This window comes from Apiospora aurea (assembly GCF_038362705.1).
Source record: "Apiospora aurea strain CBS 24483 chromosome Unknown utg000008l_segment0_segment0, whole genome shotgun sequence".
Classification (NCBI taxonomy): Eukaryota; Fungi; Ascomycota; class Sordariomycetes; order Amphisphaeriales; family Apiosporaceae; genus Apiospora; species Apiospora aurea.
The window spans coordinates 402233-419421 of record NW_027117395.1 but is presented as its reverse complement, the minus strand read 5'-3'; the positions used below and the strand labels follow the sequence as shown (position 1 = coordinate 419421).

Sequence of the window (17189 nt, the reverse complement as noted above, 5' to 3'; positions counted from 1 at the left end):
ACCTCTTATTGCGCTCTTCTCAACGACCGCAGGCTAATCGCCAAAGGGTTCAGCGACGATAGACCAACACCCAACCCAGCTCCAAGTCCGACCTGAAGATTGGCTTGCTGCACACATCGCTATAGTTGATAGTCGACGACAATGCCGGTTCTTTTCTCCTTGTAGTATTGGCGTTGGTATGCATGACGTTGCTGACATCGGTCGACCGGTGGCAGCCAACGAATCTCGGACTAAAAAAAAGAAATAAGGGACCAAGCAGTTCGTCACATCCAAGTTGTCGGCATAGGTCAATTCGCCGAACCTGCCATTACACTGGCACAAGAACGCCACCCCATCTCCCTGAGCGGCAAAGGCACCACCGTTTAGCCAGATGAATCTGATCTTAGGAACATAATAGAGCTTAGTATGTGGTATACGACACCAAATCGGAGCCGGGCTAGGGGTGAACCCAGCGGGCTGGACATGGTGTTCGCGGTCTTGTTTGTGAAGGATGTGAGATCTTGAGTTCACTTGAAAAAGTAACCCCCAACACGGTGTACAAATGAAGGCCTGCCTTCTGTTGACAGCAGAGTATGTTGGCAGTGCTTTGCCTATAACACTCACTCGGCCTCAAGGAGGACGCAAAGGATAGCATCTGAAAAAGCACTAGGGCGGTGACAAATACTGGGCCTAGGACAAATAGGGGCCATAATTACTGTTCCTACTGCGGCAGTGCCCTGTCTAACCGGGGTATAACATGGCAGTGATCTACTTATCTACTTACGTGATATCTATTTATGCACCGCAATATCCATTGGCTGTATCGGGTGGCCCAAGGATATTGGCAAAAGCGAGCTAGATGTCTTTGTATGACTAAACCTGAAGTCTTTTATATTTGTTCGAGATAGCTGGAACCCGATGCGATACCGTTCGATTTCGGAATGTGGTGGCCGCGTATGATCACCGGTCCTGTCTTGTATTAGCTTAGCAACAAAGTCGCGGCACGATGAAGACCAACATGAGAAGCGAACCACCGCGAGGCTCACCTACTTGGTTGTGTAGCAACAGAGAAACCGACCACGGGGAAACCCCTTATTCTGAAGCTTTTCCGTACAATTTTAATCAACCATGTAGAGCAGAGCTGATCTGTAACATCCAGATTAACCTCTTGCTGTGCCACTTAAACGACAAACCGCAAGGGAAGGAATAAGCGTGATAAGTGAGTGGGCAACTGTACCCTCCATGTGATGATCAGTACAAAGAACGAACCATAAATTTGAGTGAATGAGAGATTCATGTCGTTATATTCCGAAGCCCTCCAAGACGTTGCTGTTGATTGCATATAACCGTTTGGCATCTCAAGGCGGGTTCCGGCTCCGGTTTGACGGTCGATTGAGTCAAGAAGGCCAGGGCAACATGACCGAGTCCGTGCCAGACTTGAAGACCTGTCCTTTGATTGCGTAGAACCGACTGATCCGGACTTGTGCTAGACGATTGCTTGGGGGTCAGCTTCACTGCCTGTAGTTACAACAAATATCCCAAACTTTATTAATTACGTAGGCAGGTGTATGAGTATAAGCTATCCAGATTCTGTAGAAGCCAAAGGGGGCATCTCTGAAAGCCATCCCATCCACCCACCCCCTATCATCGATTTAATGTGGTGGGTGAAATGTGGAAGAAAAAAAAAGGTCTGGGGATGAGAGGAAAGTTGTGTTTGGGATGTGTAAGGCTGCAACATTGAATCCGTCAACCAGTCTCAGACTGTAACAAGTGGTCGAGTGGTTGGTCATGCACGGCGTGTTTGGTATCTCATGGTTGTTTGATTTTGCCCAACATCGGGTTCGAAGAAAGTGACGAGCACTGCTTTCTTCGGGCTGCGTCTTTGCGTCGGTATCTCAAGATTACTTGATTTTCCCCTTCGCCAAACAATGATGTAGTATGATCAACCACAACAAATCCACCACCCAATTTTTTTCTTCTTTTTCCCCCCTTGGCTCTTGAAACCAATTTCGGGGACATGGGTTTCGCGTGATGAATATGTGCGGCCATATTCCACCCGACGACGACGACGACGACGACGGACTGCTGCACTCAGACAAACTTGCTGGCAATTCCCCCCTCTTCTCTTGTTCCTTGTCCGCCCGTCCACACTGGTAAACAGAAACCAATGGCAATGGCTCGCCAAACCCGGGGATTGGAGTTGGTCCTGCTCTGCTCGATGGTGATGGTTGATTCTTCCGCCATGGCATGACCAGATCCGGCCTAGTGAAAGTTCCCGCGCCGCCCAGCAATCTATTCTTGGCAACAGCTCCTTTCTTTTGGTAGTTTTACGGGATCTGATCCCGAAACCGAGTACATTATCCTCCCGCTTTCTCCTCATCCTTTCACCTTGGTCCGATGAGGGGAAATGTCCCAAGGAAAATTAACTACGCGAGGCCGGGCTGAGGGTAGCGAGCTGGCTAAAACGCAAGGAGAGCCCGTGTCAATAGCGCGAACGCGCATGCAATGCAGTCATCCTGGGCCTCAGCTAGGCCGGAACAAGGAGGAGGGTTGCAGGGGTGCGCCGGACGGCATGACGTTCTATTGGTTCCCGATATGCGCAACCTGCCTTCTTTTGGGACCGATAGCTCACATCTTTAACCCGACCAATATGACAGTCTAGGCCGGCTCGCCTAGGTAGCCAGGATCCTGGGCCCAGCCCCCAGCTTCGGCATCCCGGGAAAGAGAGAGAGAGAGAGAGAGAGAGAGAGAGAGGGTAACCAACGTTCGCTGCACCTGGTAGTGGGAACATATACGTCGTGTATTGATTAGGAAGGCCGTAGACCTTTGCAAGAGTCCGATATGCTGCACGGCTTGGCTGCATGCCCTATCGTCCCCCCCCCAGTTGCATTTCCCCGGACCAACCATTCTACTGAGGCAAGATATAAACGTCAGAGAGCCGCCCTCCTCTTGCCCCAACTTGCTGACCTTCCGTTCCGGGCTTGTCAGATTGGTCAGAAATCCTCACCTGCAAACAGTATTCCCCGGCGGTCTCACCTTGAAGGGTACTCCTCCGGAACAATGAAGTCGGTCCTCATCACCGCAGCTCTGCTGCCTCTCGCCCTGGCCGGCGCCGTCTTCGAGCCCCGCAACAACAACGGGTGCAACGCCGTAAGTGCCGTCCGCAGCACTTCTCCAACTAAACAACTCTCATCCCACCTATATATACTAACATGCTTCCCCCCACAAAGGACAACTGCGCCCGCGCCGTGACCGGCACCCGCCGCGGCCCCGAGTCCATGTCCTCGTTCCGGCAGGACTGCACGTCCTTCCTGTCCACCACCGTGACGCCGCCCATGTCGACCGTCATCGTGACCACGACGGCCGACAGCTGCGACGAGGAAGAGGACGTCGCCCCGCAGACACTGCTCAAACGAGTACAAGAGAAACGCGCCGAGGGCGCCGTCACCGTCGTCCCCACCGCCGTCCCTGCTTACGCCAGCGCCTGTTCCGGCGCGGCCCGCTATAGCTCCACCTGCTCTTGCTGGGGCGTCACGGCCGCTGTCACGACGGCGCCGACGCCGGTTATTACTGTTACCATCACTGTCTACTAAGCTTTCGTCCCTGTGTGATGTACCCCTATACACACTGGAGCAGTAAGCGGGAAGGAGGCCCTGGTATGATAGACGTCGCCTAGTATACAGGTTTAAACGAACTTCATGCCTCTTGATATACACAGCGCAGAATCAAGACGTAATATATATGAGCTTTGTGTACACCATGAACTACCTGAAAATTGGAACATGAGCTTTTGCTATTGTTCGCTTGCTTCGTTTATGATAGCCCGGAACCCCTTCCCGTATAGTACGTGCTTCAAGACCCCCTTTTTTAATTGCCCATGGGCAACACACCACCATATCCCGGACAGCCGAGTCGACTGCCCTACTCCCCATCTCACTCCCCACCCAACCGATGCAACCTCCCAAGCTCATACAGCGGCGCCGCCGGCACATGGACCAACCACGCCTCCGCCACGACGTCCCGCAGCCGCGCGATCTGCAGCGACCGGTACCGCTCCCACACCACCCCCTCGGGCACCGTCTGCCCGACGCTCGTGCGCGGCATCCCCGCACCCCCCCCCCCCCGGCCGAAACCGCACCTTGAGCTGGTGCGCCGGCCGCCGCGCGATCTCCTGGAACTTGGCGTAGGCAGGGCGGCCCATCACCATCGGGGCGCGCGACAGGTACGGATACAGGTCGGGCGCCTCGCGGCGCAGGGTCTCGAGGACGGCGAGGCTGGAGACGAAGGTGGTGTGGCTTTCGCCTTCCAGGCAGTACAGGCCTTGGATCTGAGCCGGGTGCTAATATTCGTGGAAAGCTGAGATTTGGCGAGCACGATATAACGAGGAGCCGGGGTCGGGGCAGGGACGGATATAAAAAAGAAGAAGAAGAAGAAAACTTACGTCACAGTGGGCATGGTCAGAATGCGGAAGCAGCACCTCCTCCGTCCGATAATTATGCAGCTCCGCCCCCCCCGAAGCTTGTCGGCGCCGTAATCCGTCGTGATATTGAACGCCCCGTCCGCTGGGCGAAGACGCTGCCGAACAGCTGCTTGAGGACCTTGGTGACGATGGTGTTGGCACGGTTCCGCTCGGACGCCACGTCGGCCGGCGGCGTGTTCACGATTTTGACCAGCCCGCCCTTGCCCTCGTGGAAGAGCATGTCGACTACCCGGAGGGTGGTTTGGTTCCTTTGCCGCTCTGTCGGCTCCTCCGTCGGGAATATGGAATAGTAATCCACTTCCGGGATCTCCAGGGTGTCTGTCGTCCGGCCAGTCCGCCCATCATGGCCTGAGAAAGAAAGGCGGTGCGTGCGACCAACTTCCTCAGCGACCAGCGGCGCGAAGACGCGCAGCCAAGCCGCGGGGAAGCGGGTGCTGGTGCCATTTGCCCAGGCCACCACGAACGCCCAAGAGCTCCATGGTAGGTATCAGATGCCTGGTGCAACTTGCTGGCAATATGGCTATGGAGGCAATGTCCGAGCAAATAGATAGCTGGGACACACAGGCTGGGATCTCCTGCTACTTATAAATCGCCAGGAGATTGCAGAACCTGCGGCCCGCTCCCCTCGAGAACTCGCGTTTTCTTGCCCAAGGACTGCAATCAGCCTGATTGGTTTCTGGCAACGCAATTGGGAAATACAACCCAACCGGAGGGTCGACCAAAGACAGGTGTTGTTTGGCATCAATGTAACAACAGGGTAAACCTGAATGAGGAAGCTGACTCCTACCTGTGCAGCAGCAGCAAGAGTCGGCGAAGAGGCTAAAATGGAGAGTCGGCCCTTTGTTGATACTACGGGGAAGCTCTCTGCGGTCAAGATGCGTATCAGGTAGACAGTCAAAGGTCGAATGATGCTTTATGCGGACTGGCTGCGAGTTGGTATCCGAGGCAGGTTACACGGCGTCGCTGCAGTTGCCGTATAGAGCAGAACAATTTATAGGGGCTCGACTCGACCTAAGAGATAACTTGACCGAAGTAACTCGGACCTCACTCAATGTTGCCAACCTCCCGATCCCACCAAGCCTTCCACTCAATCACCTTCTCCCCCGTCCGCGCCTCCTCCGCCGCAAACACCATGGCATGGCTGCGCACGGCCTCCTCCAGCGTGCAGCCGATATACTCCGCCTGCGCCCTCTCGGCGGACCAGCCGTGATTCTTGACGCGGTCCACCGCGAGAATAAACTGCCGCGTCAGCCCCACGTCGCCGCCGCCGTGGCCCAGGCTCTCGAGCTGCGGCCTGTGCGACGTCGTCTCGCCCGTCCGGAAGTTCTCAATCGTGATGACGCGCGAGTCGGCGTAGATCTCGCCCTCGGTGCCGTAGACGTACGAGTAGCGCTCGCACTGCTTCTTGGTCTGCGCAATCATGTGGAAGGTCGCCTGCTTCGAGCCGCGGCCCTGCAGCGACTCGGCGTCCGCCGCGCCGCCGGGCGTCAGCGGCTCCTCCTCCCAGTTCATCGTCACGACCTGCTCGTCGCACACGTCGTTGTCGGACTCGAAGACGCACCGGCCGAACCAGTTGCGCCTGTCGACCGCCTCCTTCGGCGTCGTCTCGTCGTAGTCCTCGGCCAGGGCGGAGAGCAGCGCGTCTTTCCGCTTGTCCTCGGCGAAGCTCTCGATGTCGGGCATCACGATGCTGATGGGCCAGCGGGTGTTGCCCGTCTCCAGGCCCATATGTCGGGGACCCACGTAGATGCTCTTGCTCGAGTACATGCAGTCCTTTTCGATGGGGCAACTCAGGCAGTTGGTCGCGTTTCCTGCAGCCTTCGGTTTCCTGCTTCGCTTGTAGAACTGTAAGGAACCAGAGGACGATACCGTAGATGGGAGATGGGGTGGGAGATCTGAGCCCGGGGCGGGAGAGCACATGAGCCAGAGGAGAATATCGATATCATGACAACTCTTAGTCAGCAGCGACGGCGCCGTCGTCGACTCCTTCCGCCAGTTGCCCCGGACGTAGCTGTGCGAGAAGTGCCACCAGCCCACGGGCTCGGTGTGAACGACGCTCAGGATGTCGCCAATGGCCCTGTCCTCGAGCAGCAGCTTGCGCAGCAGGATGTTGTGCGGGCTGTACCGCAGCACGTGGCCGACGGAGAAGACCTTCTCGTGCTGGTGCGGCGCGAGGGCGCGGTACATGCCGACGCAGTCGGACAGCGTCGTGGCCAGCGGCTTCTCGCACATGATGTGCAGGCCGAGCGGGGCGAGGCCGACGACGACGTCGTGGTGCATCTCGTCGAGGACGCAGACGAAGACGGCGTCGACGCCCTCGGAGACGTCGGGCTCGCCCGCCTTCTCGCGCTCGCGCCGCGTCATCTCCCAGTCGAGGAAGTCGTGCCAGTCGGCGAAGAGCGAGCCCTCGGGCGCGGGCTCGTCGGGGTTGCAGCGGCAGATGAAGTTGCGGGCGAACTGCTCGCGCTTGTACTGGTCGGGCTCCGCCACGGCGACCACAATACCGTTGCTGGACGAGATGGCCGAGCGGGCGTAGGTGCGGCCACGCGAGCCGGCGCCGATGACCAGGATGCGGGGAGGGCTGGCGGACATGGGCGGTGGAGGGGGTGGCAGGACCTCGCTGTTGTCCGGCTTGAGCGACAGGTCCACGGGCCCCTCCTCCGGGAGAGCTTGGTCTGCCATGGCGGTGAACTGTCAAGTGTTTAGGATTATTAGGTATATCACATATGAGTTTCCAGCGGCTTCACTGTTGGTTGACTTGAAGGCTGCCCTGTTATTGATATTGTAGCCGGGCCGACTGCCGTTTGCTGAGTTATGTGCCGGGCATGATTTGGTCGTCGTCGCACAGAAGCGGGGCAGTGGACTCTGGACTGGCTCTCACCGCGGGTCCAGCGCGGGTCCAGCGCAGGTCGGATCTCGCTGGCGCAACGTTAAAATCCCCGGCAGGTGCTACCCGTCAAGTCAGGGAACGTCTTATCGTCTTGGCCCCTGGCTACTTATGTAGTAAAGAACCAGTTTCCCACTACAAGGAGAACCCTGTTCCCAAACATGTGGTGGGTGGCATTGCTGAGCCAAACTTCTGATTGGTCCAGGCAAGTATTGATTGAAGATGACGCAGCGGTCTATTCCCTCGTCAGTCTTCCCCTGCAGCATGCTGCTAACTCTTTACTTCCACATCGCCCAGCCTTGGGATCGCGAGTATGGTGCGCTGGACTCTGGATAAGTACGGCGGGGACCGGGACCGCGTCTTCGTTACGGGCGTCTCGTCGGGGGCGATGATGACGAACGTGCTGGTCGGTGTTTACCCGGACATGTTCGCCGCTGGCTCTGCGTTCGCGGGCGTGCCCTTTGGCTGCTTTGCGGGCGAGGGGTACGGGACTTGGAGCGATGCGTGTGCAACCGGGAAGGTCGCGCATACCGGCGGGGAGTGGGCCAACATGGTTAGAGACGCATATCCGGGCTATGATGGATGGCGGCCCAAGATGCAGGTCTTTCACGGGACGGCCGACGAGGTGCTGAACTATGTCAACTTCGGAGAGGAGGTGAAGCAGTGGACCTCGGTTTTGGGCTTGAGCGAGACGCCGGTCAGCACCACGGCGGACACCCCGGTATCGGGTTGGACCAAGTACGTCTACGGCTCGACTGGCTGGTTCGAGGCGTACAGTGCGGCGGGCGTCTCGCATAACATCCAGAACCAAGAGGCCGAGGTCGTGAAGTGGTTCGATCTTACATGCACTACTGGGGATTGCTTCAAATGGAGGGACGGGTCGCCTCGCGGGTGATTGGGATAGAAGCTCGCAGAAGTAGAGTCCAAGAGAAGCTGCTGCAGTCCGACCAAGCCTTACCGGAGTCAAAATGACCATGTGAAGATGGAAAAGGGGTTACGTGCAAAGGGGAGGCAATTGCCGGTGAAGGTACTGGGGCATGCCCAAAGTGCTGCCTATGATGCCTTCTCATCGACCGAAGTTTCAAACCACTGTGCGAACATTGTCTCGTTCAGGATGCCAGGCCAAAGAATGATTGCCCATGGCGTATTCAGGACCATCGCTAGATGAAGGACCCAACCGGTCGCACTGCACGTCTGGCCCCAGCTTCTAGTTATTCCTGTCGAGGAAGTAGACACTAGAACTTTCACTCAGGACATCTAGCTCTCCATTGGGCAGAATGGCCTGTCTAAGCCCCGACAGACCCGAGCGAAGGAGAATGGTCCAACTCCGGTATCTAAGCGGCCTCCCCAACCAAAACACCCCAACCAACTCCCCCCTCCCCGCCCCCGACGAGCTACCCAAGGCATTTGAAGGATAGATCCTCACTCGCGCCGAAGCCAACGAGAGAGAATGCTCAACACCCTGCGCACCCCGAAGAACCGCACGATCTGCACCGAGATCATGAGCCGCCTGTCGGACCTTTGCGGTGCTCCACCGCGTGATCCAGGTCAATACCTTCTTCCGCGACGTCTTCCAAACCGACGAGGAGGGCACCAGGCTGGAGATCGTCATCAACCGGACGGACCTCTGGGCCTTCGGCTACGTAGTCGTCGCGCCCAAGTGCATGGAACATGGCCACCTACGACGAGGACGAGACGCGGCGGTTTCATGGAGTTGCTACATGCTACCGATGCCCGTGGGACGAGGTTGCGTACCGCCTTCGCCCCCCGAAGCAGAGCGCCTCACCTTGAGCGCAGGTCGCCAAGTACGACGCGCAGGTCCCTGGTACGTTGCGGCGGGAAGGGCTTCCGCTACGTCGAGCATCTCGCCCTGGGGGGGTTGGGTCCAGGCCCGCGAGGACCACGCCAAGGTCGCGGAATCGTACGCCGACTACCGCTGAACGGATCACGGGGTTATCAGTATCAGCACCTACTTTGATGATGACGGCGGCAACGGTGAATTTGCCGGTTTGTTCTTTTCCTTTTTTTTCTTTCTTCTTTTCTTCTTTTTCTTTTTTTTCTTTCTTCTTTTTTCCCTTCTTTTCTTTAAAATAAAAACGTACTGCCAGATATCGAGATGAGTCCTGGAATGTGCCGGAAGCTCGACAATTACTGGCAGCTACTGGATGCCATGGAAAGCCATGACACAGACGGTGAATCGAAAGTTGCCTTGGATACATGTTCCTGGCTATGTAGATGAGGTGTTGGTGTAGCAACCCCGGAATCTAGGGGCTTCCAAGATGAAGAAGCCGCTCGATTGGAGGACCACTACAGCGACAAGGAGAAACAGGGCTCACTAGTTCATGCATTCATCAGCGATGAATCGGAAGATGACATGGCTAATCAAATTGGGCTATAGTTCATATTATCATCTCTTTAATAATCCCTAGCTCTAATGCCCAGGGCCTCTTCCTGGCAGAGAGAAATGCTACTACTCGGTAGATAATCCGAATAGGAACATAAGGAACATTCCAAATCTCGATATTCTCTAGCAAGGCATTGCCTTCTTCTCTTGACTCATACCTAAACAGTACGATGCCTGACAGTGAGGTGGGATGACCAAAGACGCATCGACTCTAGGAACGCCCAACGCAATGCAAATAGCCCATGCACGAAACCACACCCCCGGTTTCGCAACAACGTAACAAGCACTCCCTTCTAGCAGCTGTCGTACACCATGAAGAAGACCTAAAGTTGGGGCAGCGAGAAACAGGCGCCCTCGACAGCCACAGTCATGTCCGTCTCCCCCCCTCCCCTCAGTGCTCCAACACCACCGGCTTCCCCTTCTCCCACGCATCGATACTCTCCCGAATATTAACCCAATACCGCAACCGCACCGCCTCCCTCTCCGCCCCCTCGAGATCCCCCCGCGCGAAGCACTCCCCCAGCCCCCGCTCGCTCTCCCTCTCCCGCCTGACATTCTCCTCCCGCAGCGGCTCCAGCGCCTCCTCCGTCTCCGCCTCCTCAATCATTTCCCGCGCCTCCAGCACCTCCATCAGCAGCTCCGGGTCCTCCACCTTCGCGCTCTCGTCCGTCCCCGCGTTGTCGGCCCGGCCCGCCAGCTCGAGCAGGTACTGGGCCCGCAGCAGCGGGTGCGCCAGCGTCTTGAACGCCTCGTTGATGCGCGCCGACGCGGCCTCGGCCCGGTTCTTGGACGTTTGGGGGTGCATGTCCGGGTGCGCTTTGGCTTGCAGTCTCAAAAACTCGCGGCGCAGGGCCGGGACGTCGACGGCGAAGGGGCCGTGGGGCGGGGGGCCTTGCGGGAAGGTCTCGGGGAAGAGCTCGTAGTGGGTCGGGGGCACGACGGCCTGCTTGGTGCTGGCGTTGGAAGACGGCTGTCGTGGCTCCTGCTGCTGCGAGGACCCGGGTTCGGCGGGCTTGCGAGACGCGGCTTCGGCTCCCCGGGCGCTTTGTGTGCAGGAGAAGAAGGCTCGGTTCGAAACCAGCGAGGCGGTCGGGGCCTGGGAGCGTCGCGGTGTCGAGGCGGAAGAGGTGCATGGTGATGGCGAGGGCTTGCTGAAAAGGCCGATCGATCTGTTGGTCGAGCTGGACAGTTCGCGCCGCTGCTGTTGGCAGGCGTCGCAGATGCGCTCCAGAGGGCGCCGCCGAGGGAGTAATGAGGATCGCATGGTAGTTGTTGGGCTTTCCTCACAAGGAAGTAGTGCTCCAGTGGGAATTTTGATCGCTGATGTAGTGTTTCGAGGCTGGGGTCAAAATGAAGACCAATTCACCAAGTTCAAGGCAGTAGTTGTGTTGGGTTGGTTTGGCAATGTTGGTTTGGCAGTTACCGTTTTGGTTCGCGCATTAACCGCCACCACGTTTTTTTTCAATGACGGCCAAAACAAAAAAAAAAGCTATGACGTTCACTGTAATTTCTGCGTCGGCGCAAAAGAAAAGAGGCCCCCGACCATCGGAGCCGAGCCGGAACCAGACCCGACAAAACACGTATCGCCGAATTGCTTTTGACAACAACTTCGCAGTGGTTCATTCTGTCACGGAGATACATGGCGAATAAGCAAGCATGGGTAAGTAGATATAGATGCTTCACTTTTAGAGCAGTTTGATTATCCACATTGGGGTATCATTCAATGCTATGTAGTATTACATTTTGTCGTAAGTATGCGAAAGAGCACATAGACCTACCTACCTTGTCTTGTTCCAAGGAGTATCCTCTACCTAAACTGTGCGCCCTGATCCTGATCCTGACCCAAATACCCGAAATCCCCTCCCCAAAAAACCCGGCGTGTTGTTCGTTACCCCAAAGAAACCCAAGTATACCGTCGCTGTCTTTATCGTGTAGAGATCATTAGTATGTGTTGTTCGCATTTTCCTCCCACACCTCATCATCATGTGCCCCCCTCTCTCTCTCCCCTCATGCCACCCCCCCTCCCCCTCAAGCCAAGCCAACCCGCCTCCACCGCCCCCGTTCCGTATGCCACCACCTCTCCCGATCCCGCTTGTCAGCACTACTCGTCTCATTCGCGTTCCACCTGCCCGAGCACCCCTCCCGCTCCCCACCGCCCCCAAGCTCTCCCCGTTGTCCGCCAGCACGTCCGCCATGTCCACCAGCCCCCCGTCCTCGTCCGTCGCCCCGGGGTCGGGGAGCAGCTGGTACCGGATCCGCGACTCGACCTGCCCCATGTACCCCGACATCCCGTACTTCTCCACCACGGACCCGTCCTCGTCGATCACGTTGACGAAGTACCGCGGCCGCGACCGCGCCGCCTCGATCCGGTTCTGCGCCGCGAGGCGCGCGTGGTGCAGGTTCCGGCTCGACGGCGCGCCGGGCTTTTCCATCGAAGCAGCGGCCGCCGCTGCCGCCGCCGCTTGGTGCGAAGTCGCCGTGGGCGAGGTCGGGCCGCTGCGCTGTTGGCTATTGGTTAGGCCGCGTCCGTGGAACCGGTCGCTCGCCAGCTCGATCTTCTCGACCGGCATGCAGAGCGCCTGGAACATGCCGTCCCGATCGCTCGGCGCGCGGAGCGAGCGCAGCGCCGGGAAGCCGCCCGCCGCAATGCTCTTGGCCAGGATGGGGTCGGCCGGGTTCGCGTTCGCGCCGCCGCCGACGGCGGGGATGTCCCAATGCAGGGTCCGGAGCGACTTGGAGGCGAGGTAGGGAAAGAGCCAGATCATCTCGTCCGCGGGCAGGACGGGCGCCCGGTTCTGCACAAAGGCGAACTTCTCGAGCGAGACCAGGTTCGAGAAGACGCGCACGAGGGCCGGGAGCGAGTCGATGTGGAGGTCCTTCAGGGTCAGCGCCTTGAGGCCCTGCGCGCTCTGGCGCGTCGCGAACTTGGACAGGCCCGCGCTGGAGATGCCGGGGAGGTTCGAGAGCCAGAGCGTCTTGAGCGACGGCAGCGCCAGCAGGCTCGAGTCGTCGAAGGAGGTCAGCGGTAAGTTCGAGAGGTAGAGGTGCTCGATGTTGGGCATGTGGGCGAGTATCGATTCCACGAGCGACAGGGGCGTCAAAGTGGCGCCCGGCAGGCAGTGGATGGACAGCGTCTGGAGGCGGCCCCAGTTGGTGTTGAAGTCGAGGAAGGCCAGGCTCTGCTGCGGTTGCAGATCGCCGGGGGGTGCGTGCAGCGGCTGTGGGTTGCGGGATTGGGCCATCATCCGTGCGGCGGTCGAGCTCGATCGGATCCGGCGCTGGCGCTGGTACGGGGACGGCCCGACCACCCAGTTCATCTCCCTGAGCTTCCACCGCGTGGACAGGGCGTGGTGGAGCCGGTTCCAGGTGTGGTCGTAGGTTACGATGGGGCCGACGAGCTGCTCGAAGTTGGGGCAGGCCATGATGACCGACGCCACCAGGTTCTGGTATTCCTCCACGGCGACGCCCGCGGGGGCGGTAGGCACCTTCAGGGTGTGCACCATGGCGCTGACCGAAGGGTTCGCTCTGAGTGTGCGTCTTAGTAAAACGAGCCGTGTACCGGCATTGAGCTTGTAGCGTTTCTTTTGCACAGCCGAATCGTTTCCCACCAGCACAATGTTCCCGTAGCTGCCTAGTTGTTAGCCAATAAATTAAACACACCATCAAAAGGCTCCTTACAGTGCCGTTCTCGCATGGAACAAGAGCTTCCTAGCCGAGAGAGCAACCGAGCAAAAGTCCCGCATCATGCACGTCGCACAGCTGGTACTGCTCGGCTCCAGATGCAAATCGCTAAGGTGGTCGAGGATCAGCTGCATGACCTCGCCCGGCAGCGCCGCGAAGAGCTCGCCGGGGGCCCTGCGCCGATACTGCTTGATCGGGGCGGGCCGCTGCCAGGACGGCGAAAAGTCCCCCTTGCGCGGGCTCATCGACGAGTCCCACGACTCGAAGCTCGTGCGGCTGCTCGCGGGGCTGCGCATCAGGCTCTCCCGCGTCATGACGGTGCTCGCGCTGGCGCTCGAGCTGCTGCTGGACGGCCGCTGCCACGTGAGCGGCGGCGACGGGCGGTTGTCGAACTGGGCGTAGGAGCCGGGGGCGATGGGCGGCGGCGTCGGCCTCGTGGAAGAGCGCGGTTGTTGAGGAAAGTAGGAAGAAGGAGAAGAGGCGGCATTGTAGGCGCCGAAGGAGCTTTGTCGGTCCATGTTGGGCCTGCCTCCCTTCGTACCACCACAACCTGCAGCGGTGACGGGAACAAAGGCAGGGCCGGGGTCGGCTGTGGCCGCAACCATCTTGTTGGTGTTGGGGCTTCTCCTGGGGGCGAGCGCGTTGGAGGGCTTCAGCAGGTTGTTGTCGTACCGGGGCGTGTACACGACAGCAGAAGCAGAGCGAGCTCGTGTGTGGTGGTGGGATGGTGGTCTCGCAGCAGCAAATCTGTAAGTGGCAGGACGTGAGGGTCAGAGTCAGTTATGTTTACCGTCTTACGGGCCCCCAGACATATGGACGGGGATGGCAAGTTAAAGCGATCGGCAGGTTGCCGTGGGGCTCTCAAGGGATTAAAATGATTGGCGTGCTAGGGTCAGGGAGTATCGCAATACAACTCAACGCGCGGCGATCCAACAGCCCACGTGTGCGTACTTGTAGGCGTGTGTGAGTGGTCGGTCTGAAGTTTTTAAAAGGGGGGGACGAGGAACGACAGGCAAGAGGAGAGCATTTTCCTGGCGCTCTCTCGCTCTCGCTCCTCTGTCTCTTTGTTTCCCCTCCAAAGCCCATTTCACTTGAAAAAGTGTCTGCCCATTTTGCAGGAGGATGCGCGCTACGTCTAGACCGTTCTAGGATACTGCCCAGAAGGAGGCTACAAGCCAGCCACTGGGCCTGGGAATAGTACGAGGCTGTCGCTGAAGAGGTTAAAGCTGCGCCAGCGACAGTTGTGTGGAAATGATGGTGCTTTTTTTTTCGGCGTAGCGCTAACCACGAACATGTGCAAGGGTGGTCTTGCAGGTCTTGGACTCTTTTGGTGGTGTGGTGGCAGGGTACCTAGTTCTCGCAGCCAGCGCGCCAGGCACAGGGTGGGGGGAGAATAAGATCATCAGGGGTGGAACCTGCATGAAATACATGTTTAAGTGTGCTGCTCACTGAGCCGCTCATGGTAAACTCTGGGTCGATTCTAACGAAACATGGGGAAAGATGTCTTGCCGATCGGCTTGGGCGAGCAGCTCGCAGCCTTTCGCATAAGAGGTGCCGCGCCGGGCCAAAACGCGCAAATTGCCTACCGGCGTTTGGATGCAGGCGAAAACCACTTTAAAAAAGGGGGACACTGGTAAAGATCAAAGACATCCGACAACCAAGCAAGCCTGGCAGTCTGGGGTGGGAGTGAACATGGACCGACCGGTCCACCAGACCAAGGTGCATCAAGGATGGTAGCACCAACTCCGGTGGTTCAAGACACAAATAGGCGGCTGGTGGTTCTGCCACCTTGGGGGAAAGAGGAAATTGACCTATACAGTTTCAATGCAAGGGTCGCTTACTCGTTGATTGTGCTTGCCGTGGTATTTACGACCGCATCAACTGACCGGCCCCGGTCCTGGCCCCGGCGCCCGTCTTGGCTGGTGCTGTTGCTGCTACTGATGATGCGCTGGTCCAGCGACGACGGAATGGGAGTGGGCTGATATGGTGCGTAGTATTGGTACTGTTGGTATTGCGGCTCGTTTGTTTTGACGGCAGATAGCGAGCCGTGCTTCCGCCTCGTAGGGACCGCGGGTGACGATCCCAAGTTGTCAAAGGAAACCGGGGGTGGTTTCTGCTGCTGCTGCTGCTGCTGCTTGGCCACGGAGGGATAGCTGTGCATCGAAACTGGCGGTGGCTTCTTGCGCAGCGTGTTGGGGCGTGGCCTCGGCTGTAAGGCCACCGGCGTCGGCTTCTGCAGCCTGGTGCCCGCCATCTTTGCTCGTGTTTGATGAGGGACGGATGCAGGGGAAAAGTCGCAGGTATTGCGAGGTAATTGCCGATCAACTCGCCGGGAGATGATGAGAACCTACTGACAAGCTCTACTTCTGGCTACCGCTGCTTGCTGCTGCATGTAACCTCCAAAGCTGTAACGGCAGTCAAGTTAAGGTTGCTTGCACTTGTCTGTGCCGCTCAACCTGCAACCTGCAAGCGAAACACAAGAGGCCGGGGGGAGCAAGCAAGCGAGGTCGAACAGGATACGGGGCCAAGACAGACAGCAAAGTATGGGAAATGGGGTCACATAATAATAATAATAGACCAGGGAGGAACTCTGGGAAGAGAGCGTTATATGTCTCGTCTCATATGCACCGATGCTGGGCAAACTTGGTCGACGCGGGATGTCTCGCCTTGCTTTCTTGACTTTCTTTCTTGCTTTCTTGTTGCGCCAGGGAACCGCTTTGATGGGATGGGAGGGGGAGGCCCGAGAGCAAGGTACCGGGAACTAATAGCTAGGAAATAAGCGATTCTTTTTTCTTTTTTTTCTTCTTTGCTCTGTTCGATGCCTTCGACTTTTTTTAGTAGTCTTCTCCAGTGCCCATAGCCGCCCTGGCAATTGGCATGGGCATTGGCGATAATATGTACTTCAATCCAAGCTATCTACATAATCTACCTGGGGTGTCCGAATGCCTCGACCGCGTGGTGGCGCGTCCATGATCTATCTTTGAAACCCGAGACCCGGCCAGCATGTGGCACTTGACGGACTCATTGGAGCTCGCTCGCCGACTCTTTCTGCAGCGGAGGCACACTAACCAGCACACCACGCGTCGCCAGGAGGCAGGAGGCAGGAGGCAGGGAGGGTCTTGTGTCTTGTGCTCTGCATCTGCCAGCCCGGACCATGGGCCAATGAGCACGGCCAGGCGTGCCAAGCCCGAAAATGCGATTCCGCAACCTTCTGCTTTTTCCTTCCTCTGCTTCATCCAGATCCTCCTCCCTCTTCTCGGGACTGGGACTGCACTGCTGGCCTGAGCCCGGCGGGGGTTATGTTGCTGCGCCAGTCTGAGGAATCTTGAATCTTGAATCTTGGTCCTTTTTCCGCAGCATGGCGGCTGGCGTCCCCCTCGCGAAGGAACTAGCGGCTTTCGCGTACCACCCACGGTACACTAGGTAGGATGCTGTAGCTCTCTCTCTCTCTCTCTCTCGTTGCTACATACATAACCTTTCTTCGCATGAGTCGCGTAACACCAGCAACAACCATATGCAAATGGCGGGAAACCTACCAAGTAATCAAGGAAAAAGTCGGCTACCTCGAATAATCTACATACGTATGGCACCCGGCGGTGCGAAACCATATACCGTTGCCTCCTCCTACCTACTTGACTAAGTACCTAACCTACACATGCCGGTACGACGACGTGACGTGTGGCTTGCAGCCCAGCTCGCCAATAGTGGCGATCGGCTGGCTGGGCTGTCGAGATCGTGGGCGTGACATTGAAGAAGGC

General features: G+C 57.8%; 9 protein-coding genes across 9 annotated transcripts; 3 read left to right on the top strand and 6 right to left on the bottom strand.

Moving 5' to 3' along the window:
• Positions 1–3039: 3039 nt before the first annotated feature.
• PG986_011616 (uncharacterized protein) lies at positions 3040–3572 on the top strand (the record flags this gene model as incomplete). The annotated part of the gene is made up of 2 exons (XM_066847838.1): positions 3040–3129; positions 3210–3572. The coding sequence occupies 2 exons, from the start codon at positions 3040–3042 to the stop codon at positions 3570–3572; spliced, it is 453 nt and encodes a 150-aa protein (XP_066694534.1).
• Positions 3573–3912: 340 nt separating this feature from the next.
• On the bottom strand, positions 3913–4434 carry PG986_011615 (uncharacterized protein; the record flags this gene model as incomplete). The annotated part of the gene is made up of 3 exons (XM_066847837.1): positions 3913–4059; positions 4118–4253; positions 4421–4434. 3 exons carry the CDS (start codon positions 4432–4434, stop codon positions 3913–3915), a joined length of 297 nt encoding a protein of 98 aa, XP_066694533.1.
• A 38-nt stretch (positions 4435–4472) lies between these two features.
• On the bottom strand, positions 4473–4938 carry PG986_011614 (Clavaminate synthase-like protein; the record flags this gene model as incomplete). The annotated part of the gene is made up of 2 exons (XM_066847836.1): positions 4473–4807; positions 4851–4938. The coding sequence occupies 2 exons, from the start codon at positions 4936–4938 to the stop codon at positions 4473–4475; spliced, it is 423 nt and encodes a 140-aa protein (XP_066694532.1).
• Positions 4939–5503: 565 nt separating this feature from the next.
• On the bottom strand, positions 5504–7141 carry PG986_011613 (oxidoreductase YjmC; the record flags this gene model as incomplete). The annotated part of the gene is made up of 1 exon (XM_066847835.1): positions 5504–7141. The coding sequence occupies one exon, from the start codon at positions 7139–7141 to the stop codon at positions 5504–5506; it is 1638 nt and encodes a 545-aa protein (XP_066694531.1).
• A 427-nt stretch (positions 7142–7568) lies between these two features.
• Positions 7569–8241, top strand: PG986_011612 (carbohydrate esterase family 1 protein; the record flags this gene model as incomplete). The annotated part of the gene is made up of 2 exons (XM_066847834.1): positions 7569–7591; positions 7644–8241. 2 exons carry the CDS (start codon positions 7569–7571, stop codon positions 8239–8241), a joined length of 621 nt encoding a protein of 206 aa, XP_066694530.1.
• A 555-nt stretch (positions 8242–8796) lies between these two features.
• On the top strand, positions 8797–9286 carry PG986_011611 (uncharacterized protein; the record flags this gene model as incomplete). The annotated part of the gene is made up of 2 exons (XM_066847833.1): positions 8797–8858; positions 8944–9286. The coding sequence occupies 2 exons, from the start codon at positions 8797–8799 to the stop codon at positions 9284–9286; spliced, it is 405 nt and encodes a 134-aa protein (XP_066694529.1).
• Positions 9287–10141: 855 nt separating this feature from the next.
• PG986_011610 (uncharacterized protein) lies at positions 10142–11014 on the bottom strand (the record flags this gene model as incomplete). Its single annotated transcript, XM_066847832.1, has 1 exon — positions 10142–11014. The coding sequence occupies one exon, from the start codon at positions 11012–11014 to the stop codon at positions 10142–10144; it is 873 nt and encodes a 290-aa protein (XP_066694528.1).
• Positions 11015–11860: 846 nt separating this feature from the next.
• PG986_011609 (uncharacterized protein) lies at positions 11861–14243 on the bottom strand (the record flags this gene model as incomplete). The annotated part of the gene is made up of 4 exons (XM_066847831.1): positions 11861–11875; positions 11904–13377; positions 13429–14178; positions 14230–14243. 4 exons carry the CDS (start codon positions 14241–14243, stop codon positions 11861–11863), a joined length of 2253 nt encoding a protein of 750 aa, XP_066694527.1.
• A 1025-nt stretch (positions 14244–15268) lies between these two features.
• On the bottom strand, positions 15269–15685 carry PG986_011608 (uncharacterized protein; the record flags this gene model as incomplete). The annotated part of the gene is made up of 1 exon (XM_066847830.1): positions 15269–15685. The coding sequence occupies one exon, from the start codon at positions 15683–15685 to the stop codon at positions 15269–15271; it is 417 nt and encodes a 138-aa protein (XP_066694526.1).
• Positions 15686–17189: the final 1504 nt, after the last annotated feature.